Source organism: Hippoglossus stenolepis, chromosome 20 (assembly GCF_022539355.2).
Source record: "Hippoglossus stenolepis isolate QCI-W04-F060 chromosome 20, HSTE1.2, whole genome shotgun sequence".
NCBI classification, from domain to species: domain Eukaryota; kingdom Metazoa; phylum Chordata; class Actinopteri; order Pleuronectiformes; family Pleuronectidae; genus Hippoglossus; species Hippoglossus stenolepis.
In genome coordinates, this window is record NC_061502.1 from 4,704,488 (window position 1) to 4,715,770 (window position 11,283).

Below are 11,283 nucleotides of genomic sequence, written 5' to 3' on the forward strand. Positions count from 1 at the left end.
TAGTTAGATTTTATTCAGATATTCTTGTGGCTGAGCTCAACCCAGGATGGTTAATTGTCTGAAAGCAAGTCCTGCATGTTTAACTTTAAATCTCATGCTGTCATTCAGGGATGAAGAGTTTTCAGTCAGTTCTGTCCTGGCCTCTGACGTCATCCACGCCAGCCGCAAAGACATCCCCTGTATATTCAGAGTAAGTTAAATTGATTCATTATAAGCACTTATTTGATTTATTGTTATGTTATTGTTTATGTCATGGGCATAAATGATTAATAACCATCCACATCTAATGTGACCTTTCCCCCGGTGTTTGTCCCCTCTCTCTCTCTCCTCAGGTGACGGCGTCCCAACTCTCCCCCTCCAGCAGCCACAAGCCCTCCATCTTAATCCTGGCAGACAGCGACCAGGAGAGGAACAAATGGGTGGGTCTCCTCAACGAGCTCCACCGCATCCTCAAGAAGAACAAGCTCAAGGAGCGCTTCGTCTACATCCCCAAGGAGGCTTACGACAGCACGCTGCCGCTCATCAAGACAACACAATCTGCTGCTATCATAGGTGGGCACGCAAACACTTCACATCCCAGTTCAAAAGACACAGCACCTTGTCAGAGAGGTTCACAGAACAAGCCCGAGGTATAACAGGAAGCAACTGAAATATGTCACTGTCATTCGAGATCCCAGATGCACCCTCTCACTTTTTATTTTTTCTTTGTAATCAGATCTGTGTTGTTCTCTCAAAAATAAATACCTCCATGTTTGTGTGTTCTCAGCAAGTGCTATTCTCTCAGATAACCAATCGGATATGAGTAACCCTCTATGCTCGGTGAAAATAGAAACTAATAGATTGAAACGTCCCCTCACCGGCACTAAAATAGAATTCTCCGTTTATCCCCTCTGCCCCCAGATCACGAGCGCGTCGCCCTGGGCAATGAGGAAGGCCTTTTTGTCATCCATGTCACCAAAGATGGTAAGATCCACTTAAACGCTCTCTTCTTCTTCATTTGTTTCCTACAGTAGTTGGACTGATGACCTGATTTGATGCCACTTTCTCTGGTCCTTTCTTATCTTCACCACTTTTTTCCTCTTCTCCCACCACCTTCAGAAATAATCCGGGTGGGAGACAATAAGAAAGTGCACCATATCGACCTGATCGCCCAGGAGCAGCTGCTGGCCGTCATCTCCGGCAGGAACCGCCATGTGCGGCTCTTCCCCACACAGGCCCTGGATGGCCGCGAGATCGACTCGTACAAGCTGGCCGAGACAAAAGGCTGCCAGACCATCGTCTCCGGCCCTGTCCGCAACGGCTCGCTCACCTGCCTCTGTGTGGCCATGAAGAGACAGATCATCTGCTACGAGGTAAGAAAACACTTCAACACATCTTTGTCAGATAATATGATGAACAAACAGTGTGCAAAGGCCCGTCAGCTTTAGATGTTGTTCGTTCTGTTTCTTTACCTAAATGTTTCAAGCTTGTTTACTCCTTTAACCTTTATGATATGGTTTTAACTTTTATAAATGAGATAAAAATAAAACGATTTTTTAATTTGTCCTCCAGGTGAATAAGAATAAAAGTCGTCACCGTCGGTTGCGAGAGGTGCAGGCCCCGGGCCCCATTCAGTGGATAGGTCTTCTCAATGAGCGTCTCTATGTGGGCTATACGTCTGGCTTCACCCGCTACAGGTGCTCTTTCTTTTTATCTGATCTAAATTCAGAGCAGCTTTTCCGCTAATGGTTCCATTTTTGCTTTTAAAATAAGATTGTTATGATAACTTTGTGTTTCCAATGTCCTCTGCAGTGTTCATGGTGACATATCCCCGGTCAACCTTCTCCATCACGAGGACCACACCCTGGCCTTCATCCCGCAGCAGGGCCTGGAAGCTCTCTGTGCTGTGGAGATCTCCAGCAAAGAACTGCTGCTGTGCTTCAGTTCCATTGGAGTCTATGTGGACTCCCAGGGCCGCAGGTCGCGTCAGCAGGAGCTGATGTGGCCGGCTGTGCCAAACTCTGCCTGTGAGTCAAACAACTCATGTTTGCTAGCATGCTCTCTAATGTGTTAGAAATAATATAAATCCTAACATACACATCAGTGAGAAGATTTTAACATTATTAAGATACTCCAGAGGACTGACACTTGAAACTGATTATCTGTCCAGGCTACAACGCCCCCTACCTGTCAGTGTACAGTGAGAACGCTGTGGATGTGTTTGACGTCAACACCATGGAGTGGATTCAGACCATGCCTCTCAAGAAGGTCAGTGCTGTGATGAGGAGACAATCTGAGATATCTCTGGCTCCACCTGCTGGCTCAAATGAATTAATTCTGTTCGTCTCATCACCATAGTAACCACTCATTTTTGGGATTGCAGCACTGTCCGATTAAGATTAACAAAATCTTTATCAAATCATTTTCAGATTAAGAGTAGCAATATTAGATTGCATCTTTAGACTAAACGAATAAAAAAGAACAGAGTAAATTAGATTGAAAGTTTAATGATGATAAATTTCTGATTCTTCTTCAGGTGCGGCCTCTGAACATTGACGGCTCCCTGAACCTGCTGGGGCTGGAGACAGTCCGGCTCATCTACTTTAGAAACAAGACGGCCGGTAAGAAGTCACAAGTTTACTGTGTAAAGTATCACAAGGATAAAAACTCACAACAAAGTGTTGAGGTTTATTTCTGTTCTGGTGTAAAAATTAAATGGTTCATATCGTAAATGTTGGGTTCATATAAACTATATCAGTTAGTTCCAGCAGGATATTCTGACTGGCTGCTGATAGATGCAGTTTTCATTGCTCTGGCTTTTAAACTATTCAGTTTGTGTACAATATTCTATGTGCTATATCACAATAGTGACATCAGTAAATGTATAAAGTTTGACATGCTGCTCTCAGCCACCAGAGTAAATCTGAAGTGCTTTGTAGTCACTTGTGTCAACGTATCTGACGCTTTGTTGTGATGTTCCAGAGGGTGATGAGCTGGTCGTCCCGGAGACGTCAGACAACAGCAGGAAGCAGATGGTGCGCAGCATAAACAACAAGAGACGCTTCTCCTTCAGGGTGCCTGAGGAAGAGCGACTCCAGCAGAGGAGGTAGTTTACCAGCGGCACTAGGCAACACACCCTTAAATGTCTTTCTGTCCTGTGTGTATTTTTATGCTTCGGTTGTGTGTGATTCCAGGGAGATGCTGCGAGACCCCGAGATGAGGAACAAGCTGATCTCCAACCCCACCAACTTCAACCATGTGGCCCACATGGGACCAGGAGACGGGATCCAGATCCTTAAAGACCTGCCCATGGTATACACACACACACTCACACACACATTTATAAACAGTAAATACACACATTTAGACATGCAAGCATCCTGGAAAACTTGGCTGTTGTAGTTGAATGACACATTCATGCATCAATTACACAATCAGCACAGTATGATCTTAACACAAAACTAGTTTCTGTGTTATTCCCTGTTTTCTATCCTGACCTGAACAGATGAGTCAAATCACATAATGAACCTTAGCACAGATATTATATATATTGATATATATATATGATCATTATTATTAGTAGTAGTAGTAGTAGTAGTATTGTTATTATTATTATTACCCACTTAGCTTCATTGATCCTCATCCCACCTGACCCATTGTGTGTTAATAAACTGCATGTCTGCATGTTTTCTGCTTAAACCTTACAAACACACATGGGCCACGTTTGTGTTACGTCGTCGGAGCATGTAGTGTGTCTCACTGTGCACCCTCCTCACTCCTCTACCCTGCACTGCTCTGTTGGTGTATATGTGTATTTGCTCTGTGCGTGTTTAAAACCAGAACGTTCGTGTTCAGGAGAGCCGTGCGGGTTTCAGCGGTTCGGTCAGCATCCCCTCCATCACCAAGAACCGTGCCGAGCCAGGCCGCTCCATGAGCGCCAGCAGTGGACTGGGCATCCGTGAGTGATTAACAGGAGTTCATAAATCCTCTCAGAATCAAAGTAGCTTTGGCATCGTTAGACCTTCAGGATGAAGCGTTTTCACATAGATTCTCGTTTCTCAGGCTCATCCTCTCAGAACGGCAGCGCTCTGCGCAGAGAACTGTCAGGAGGAAGCTACGGCTCCAAACGTCAGACCATGACGTCTCCCTCGGAGAGCTCCCTGTCCTCTGGTGGAGGAATGGACTGTGGTGACGCTCCACTCTCACAGTTTGACAGAGAGGTCAGTAAATACATTAACTCTGAACATGCAGCTTCATGTACGGTTGAGTCTAACCATTAAAGCATTTGATGTAAAATATCATCTCTGTAGAGATGAGTGGGATTTTGGAAAACTCTAAACAGCTAAACAGGGCAGATCTACAGCCACATTATGAATCTCAATGTGAAGTTAATGTCATCCCAACATCAGCTTTGTATGGACACATCCAAATCAAGATCATGGTTGTTTCCTTGTCATTTGATTGTAGACAATAGACAAAGTAGTTCTTAAATACTTGAAAACAAATCACATTGTTCCCCATTGGAAAAAAACCTCCTCCCTGTATCCCATCAGTCACAAACATCCCGGCCTCCGCGTGCAGGCCTCTCACCTCATCCCACTCCTACAGTCGATTGGTTAGATCTCTGTGATGTCAGCGCTTCATAGTAAACGGATCGTAGGGTCTTCTGGCCTTCTCCTCTCTCCCAGTGTTGACGCGGTCGATTCCTCCCCATAAAAACCTGCTTTAGGTTGTTGTAGCTGACTAATGTTTGTTATGTCCCTTAATGAGTTGATAGATAAAACGTAAATGGTGTCAGGCAGTAGTGAAAAACTGTTCCTGAATTATAATGATTTATGAAAATGACCCTCCAGTAACCTTGGTCATGAAGCTTCCGTTAAAAAAAAAAAATTCACTGGCATCAAACCTTAGGTTTTGCGTTCAAGCCCAACCCACAACCACCCACCTTCAAACTGCCCGCCATCCTTCCCGTGGCTCCTCATCCCCCATTACCCACAAGCCTGGACCCTAATCAACTCCATTAGCGCCTCATTTCTGCCCCATTCCTCGTCTCCCTCCACCCTCACCCCAGCTGTGCCCCCCCCCTCCCCATCCCCGCCTGCCCTCTCCCAACCCAGCATGTTGACTGTGGGCTGGGCGCTGAGTCTGAACTCTCCTCTGCAGTGGCAGGCGGTCTCACCGTCGGAGAAGACCCCCGATCTGAAAAGGGCTTTAAGGACCCTGCTTAGTAAGATGAAGGTAATGTCAACAGCTGCAACGACTTTGCACCAAACACACACCTGAGAGCATCGTGTCACTGAGTGTGCACACACAGGTTCTGCATCTGTAGGCAAACACGACACAGCAGCATGAGGAGCATTCAGAACATGAACACACACACACACACACACAGGCTGTCATCATAACTCTGCCGTCCAACGGGCCCTCGCTGCACCATTTCCAGCCCCGTCATGTCAGCAGCACCGGGCGGCTTCTCACATCTTTCACTGGAGCATCAGCTGCACCAGCGCTCTGTCCCCCACCCCAACTGAGTCCATATTTTTGTATCTGATGGAACGAGGACAACGCTGCTGCTGCTGCTGCTGCTGCTGTTCGGCCATTCTGCATACGCCTTTCCCGCCGCGGCCCAACCAGCCAATCACAGAGCATGTCTGCTTCCTTACAGCTCCATGGCAACCCTGTACCCATGAGCTGTCCAGTTCAGAGCACAACTAGGCCAGAGCGACTTATAAGAAGTTCACTGTGTTGTCTGTTCTCATGGTCCCACCAATGATCTTCCTCTAATGAAACAGTGATACTTGATACATCACAACAGCTGCATGGTTTGGAGTGAATCCTCAGTCACATCTCTCTCATAAGACTGATGAGTTAATAACACAACCTCACACAGACACAGATGTGTCTTAGACTTAGACAATCTGAGACAATGTAGCTGGGCAGTGATTCTCAAACATAAACTCTGTAGAACCTTTGCCTTCTGTAAGAGCAGAGGAATTAGGACTGACAGAAAAAAACACAGCTGCCCATCTACATTGACTTGTGAAAGTGTGTGTGTGTGTGTGTGTGGCTGTTATCAGATATGAATGCCAGATAATCTCCGCAAGTTGGGGTCCAGAGTTTCTCCAGAGCCTTTGGGCGAGTCGTGGTGCAGGAGGCGGGATGTAACGTATAAATTCCACGGAGATCTTTTTTTTTTATTTACAGCACATCGACACCAACATCAGTTCTTATCACCAAAACCTCTTGAACTTAGTTTTTCCAAGTTGACATCATCGTCAGTGTCTTCTACGTGTACGGCTCCTCTTTTGCATCCTGACTAATTTGTATTCTTTTTGTTTTATTTGTTTTTGCATCTGTCGCGTGTTATATTTGCGTTCTCCCATTCCGCCCCTCTGGAGAATGTCACGATATTGTCTGGAGCTCAGTGCATGTCTGAAAGCAGCTTCTTTGCGTGAGACAGAAATGTGATGTCTACTCTAGTTTTTCCCACAACAACAGTGTCGAGGTTTGCTTCAGTACGTTGTGGTTTCTACTAGTCACGCTGTGTTTTGCTGTAGCCATAGATGGTAGAAAAGAGTCAGAGGGGTGACTGTGCTCTGTGGTATTTTCAGGCCAAATGTGTTTGTCTGAGTTTAGATTTGGATCCAAACAGGAGACTGTTGCACATGAAGGGAAATCAAGTGGGGTCACTGAAGTGGAAACACAACGATTCCAGAGATTCCCTCGACCTGAGGACATGATCACTGAAGTGGAAATAACATAACGCACACACACACAATGAGCTACAGCGTCCGTCTGAATGATCCCACATCCACTCATGCCCAGTGCTCTAATTAAGTTCTACATATTATTACATGTTTACTCATAAAAGGGCTGTGTAAGAGTCTGTGTGTTGTACAGTATGAGTTCAACACACACACACACACTCTCCCTCCTCTGCCCTCGCCTGCATGTTTGTTTTCCCTGAGCTGATAATTTCTGCTCAATTGAGCTGTTGATGTGCTGATGATGTGGAATGTAGTGGAAGCGGGGGTGGGGGCGTGAACGATGCGCTGCATTCTGACTTCACATCTGCGCTCCACCCCAAAACAGCAGATTCATAAAAACCCAGCAGGCTCGAAGTGAACGCAGGCCTGCAGCCGTCAGTGATCCCTTCCTCACTGAGGCTAGATCCACGTTACTACGTTTTAGTTTGATGCATTACCTCTGTTACAGATGCACCAGGCCTCCTCACTACTTTTAGTTTTCTAGTTCTAGAGCCACTAAAACAGAGAAGTTTGGCCCCGTTGTAGTTTGAAAACTTTGGAGCAGCATTTTAGTCTGGACCGGCAGAAACTGAGACGTTTGGAAACGATAGATACTCCTTACTGCTTTCTGATTGGATCTTTCGGTCACGATTTAGCCTTCGCTGATTCGTTGGGCTTCTATCACACGACCCATTTCCAGAAGAAAACCACCAGCGGCAGCCTCGACTACCAGTGAACAACTCAATGTTGCTGACCCTGTTGTCTTTTCTAACAGCTGTTGTGCAGTTGAATTCTGCATTTTGCAACAACACAACTCATTACATGTGTAGGACATGAGCTGTTATTCCAACAATTCCTATTTACACTGGCAGCTGCATGTCCACCGTACATGAGAAGTACGTTTTCTGATACGGAGCCAAAACGTTTTTGTGCAGAAAGAGATTGTTTTAATTTGAAAACCGTTTTTTCAAACTAAAACGAAGTGGTATGGATGTAGCCTGGGAGCTGCTGGTTTGTTGTCAGGGGTCATAAAGGGGGGGGGGGTCACATCATAATTAATAATTACCCATTGTATTACAGACAGAGGCACAGTCTCTAGTTTGGTGAATCTGAATCACTTTAGTCTCTGTAAAGATTTTAGATGAACTCAATGAAAGTCTGCATCATCTAACTAGTGTTTTATTTTGCCCCTCCCTGTGTTTCCTCCCTCTTCCTTTCATGTCTATCTCCCTCTCCTCTCTTCTTTCTCTCCCCTCCTCCAGGACTCGGACTCCCCCCGTCACTCCACGGCCTCCAACAGCTCCACCTTCAGCAGCCCCCAGCCCGGCCTCCCACACAAGACCAAGTCCCTGTCCCTGGAGAGCACAGACAGGATGGGCTGGGACACATGAGCCCCCGCAGCCTGTCGCCCGCCCAATCCCCCACCATCCAACCGACCGGCCCACAGCACAGGACTCCAGACCCTCCTCCTCTTCTTCTTCCTTCTCTACTTCCTCCACCGCAGCCTCTCACCCCTCTCAGAACTCCCCCTCACTGCCCAGAGAACTGCAGCTCCCACCCCCTCCTCATGAACATTTGTCCCACTTTACAACCTCTGTTTGTCTCTCTTCCCCACGCCGAGCAGAAACACTGAGACTGACGGAGGATTCATCTGCAAACAGTGGTAGTGTACATGTGGGTGCTGATGTTTGAAGGTGCGAGCGTGTGTGTGTGTGTGTGTGTGCGTGTGCGTGTGTTTGAGAGAAGCTGTATTGCGTTTGCCTGCGTGTGCATGTGTTTATTCAGAAAGGGCACATGATATAGGAAAGAAAAACCTCTGCTCACAGCCCCTGTTCACATTCAGACTCCAACACGTCACGATGCAACGAAAACAAAACCACCAGAGGAGGATTACTGTCGAGAGAAAATGATTTGTACTTGTACATAGGACCCTTTGGGTTTTAAGGGGACGATATTTTAATTTATTTATCAATCTTAGACAAGGAAAGGGAGGTTTGCTTCTTTCTGGCCTGAAGCAGACGGGTGGAGTTTAACCCCCCCCTCACTTCCCTCAGTCGCTTTCTCTTTGGGTGCTGCAAAAATCTAAAAGGTTAAAAAAAAAGAGAGAGAAAGAGAAAGTAAGGATAGCAATGATTTTTTTTTTTTCTTCTTTATTTTGCTCATGAATACTAAGTGCAGTGACTTTATAATATTTTTTATTTTGACCATCAGTAAAAAGCTACAAGCAGCATTAATAACGGCGGCTCGCGTGACGCCATCGCGCCTCCCACTGTGCTCCTCTTCCTCCGCATCGGTCCAGCGGGAGCGGCGTCATCCAGCAGCCCCTGGACGTGTCCTCGCCATCGTAGCGTAGATGTTCCACTTTGCTGTAAAACCAAACTGACCAACTCACAGGCTCCATCACAATAATGTACATAGGTTTCAAAGTAGAGAGTAATATATGATAATGTAGAAAACTACACGGGAAAGGAAAAAAAATCCCCTTTTGACTTTTCTTTGTTTTCTTTTTTGAGTGATTTGAGGTTGTATTCACACACAAAAGCCATTTTAAACAACTTTCCAGTTTTCTTTTTTTAACTTTTGATTTTAGATTTGTTTTTTTTGTTTTTTATCGTATGTATGACACGCGTTGTGTGTGTGTGTGTGTGTGTGTTTTTTTCCCCCCCACTCGTTTTGCATTTGAGTGAAGAAAAAAGCGATGTATGGATCGACACTACTGCCCGTACTGTAGAGTGAACACGAGCATTTCTCACACATGTTATCCACGCACTGAGGTGGTGTTTTCACGCAGCAGAGGCCTTGTCCTGCTCCTCCTCTGGCTGTCGGAGGGGAAGCGGCTCTGATCAGTTAATCGACGGTGTGTAACGAGTGTGTGTTTCTAAAATTCACTGTGGTACCCAGAAGGAGACGGTCAGTGCTTCTGTTTCGAGATCAGCTCCATTTTACCAAAAAAAAGGACAAAAAGAAGGGAGAGACTTGGTGACAGGAGTTTTCTCACAGCTTCTTCTGAAGAATGTTTTCATGATCTAAAAGCTACATGTTGATTTCAAAATTTAAACAAATGCTAAAATAAGAATGTAGACACTACGTCTGCACTTGGATCTCTGTGAGTCCAGATACAATAACCTTAGTGCTACCTGTTGTTGTGTAGAATGAACAGGGCTGCACCTCTGAACCTCCCTCCAGGCAGGTTCTCCTCTGGCAGAATGAAAAAGGCCTTTTGAAAGAGCGTTTTGATCGGAGTGGCGGCTCCCGGCTGCAGAGCGGAGGAGCGTTCACGGCCAAAAAACCTGTTACCTCTGCTCAATCCCCTTCACTTCACAGACACTGAAAAAAAAGCATCTCACTGGAGGAAAACGCTCGCAGGGCCCAATGTGAAAACTGTCCACCAACTGCGATGTGGTTTTAATGTGGTATTATGTGTAAAAGAAGAAGGCGCTCACTGTGTTGTGACAGTGCCGAGGCCCCTTTTGTCTCAGATGCTCTCTTCAGGAGCCGCTGAATGCTTTTACAGTGAAGCGTCCTGGGTCGGAATCCTCCGGTTTTATTACGCTTGTCTCGTTTGTCAGAAAGGGAAACAAAAACTTTAAGTACTTCGGTGCACATTCCTGCCGATCCTGCCCGGTTGAAACACGACAAAGTAGTTCCAAACGACCCATTCCAAGTGTTTTATTAAGCGAGGGACGTGTGGAGCGCCCGAGTGCGACTAAGCTGGTTTTCATTCCGAACAAACCACCTCCTCGGAGACTTTTTTTTTTAAGCTAGTGACTCTCCTCAGTTCCTGCTGGAGTTTGTGTGTAGAATGTATTCGCTGGGCGAGAGGAAACGGTTTTATTATCGGCCAATATTGTACAGAGAAGCTGATCCCAGATTTCCCAGTGTAGAGAGAGGGGGAAGAGAAACTCAGGAAATGTCAGAACCAATGAATTATTTTCATTTAGATGAGAGAATGAGCGTGTTAGAGGATCGACGGATGGATGAAGGCGTGAGTGAGGGAATCTGGCTGTAATGTACAGTAGATATGACCCAGGTGGAGACAGCAGGAAGAGAGAGAGTTGAAAAGTTTCAGGGGTGAAGGGCGACGGGCGGTTTGATGGCGGACGTGCCACAGTCGTAACGTTTAAGAGGAAGTAAAATCTTCAAAATAAAATAAAAAATCAAACGCCTTTGCATTTCAGTGAGGTCTTATCCACAGTACCTTCTATATTATTTTGCTCTTTCATATCATATTACACTTTGTTTTTTTTTCTAGGATTGCTTTGTAATAATTTGTACAGTTTTGCATGTTATAGATGTAATCATTTTTGTTTTTCGGTTTGTTGTTTTACTTGGACTTGCTCCTTTTTGAACAGTTTGGGCGTTTTACTGAGGATAACCCACTACAGGTGATGTAGATTCTTTTTTGCACAAAAAAAAATATTTAAGGTGTAAGGTCAAAACAAAAAATAATGTATGGAACTGGCTGCCACACTTATGTGGACAACTCATTATATTAACCTGACTCCGATGTATTTCAATAAAGCGGAGGGCTGTTACAAATACAACAGGAAATGTGTTT

At 45.5% G+C, this 11,283-nt stretch overlaps 1 protein-coding gene across 10 annotated transcripts in view; it reads left to right on the forward strand.

The window, feature by feature from the left end:
* cdc42bpab (CDC42 binding protein kinase alpha (DMPK-like) b) overlaps window positions 1-11,276 on the forward strand; it is a 77,104-nt gene extending 65,828 nt beyond the window's left edge. For 5 of the 10 annotated variants that reach the window (XM_047338139.1, XM_035144596.2, XM_035144597.2 and 2 more), the window contains 14 exons: window positions 109-190; window positions 333-552; window positions 901-963; window positions 1,099-1,352; window positions 1,552-1,676; window positions 1,792-2,006; window positions 2,150-2,247; window positions 2,516-2,600; window positions 2,962-3,085; window positions 3,174-3,291; window positions 3,820-3,937; window positions 4,042-4,199; window positions 5,143-5,217; window positions 7,988-11,276. In XM_047338139.1, coding sequence (XP_047194095.1) covers window positions 109-190; window positions 333-552; window positions 901-963; window positions 1,099-1,352; window positions 1,552-1,676; window positions 1,792-2,006; window positions 2,150-2,247; window positions 2,516-2,600; window positions 2,962-3,085; window positions 3,174-3,291; window positions 3,820-3,937; window positions 4,042-4,199; window positions 5,143-5,217; window positions 7,988-8,116 — 1,864 coding nt within the window. In that variant the 3' untranslated portion in view covers window positions 8,117-11,276. The remainder of the gene's footprint in view (window positions 1-108; window positions 191-332; window positions 553-900; window positions 964-1,098; window positions 1,353-1,551; window positions 1,677-1,791; window positions 2,007-2,149; window positions 2,248-2,515; window positions 2,601-2,961; window positions 3,086-3,173; window positions 3,292-3,819; window positions 3,938-4,041; window positions 4,200-5,142; window positions 5,218-7,987) is intronic. The other 5 variants (XM_047338141.1, XM_047338143.1, XM_047338144.1 and 2 more) reach the window with 2 other exon arrangements.
* Window positions 11,277-11,283: the final 7 nt, after the last annotated feature.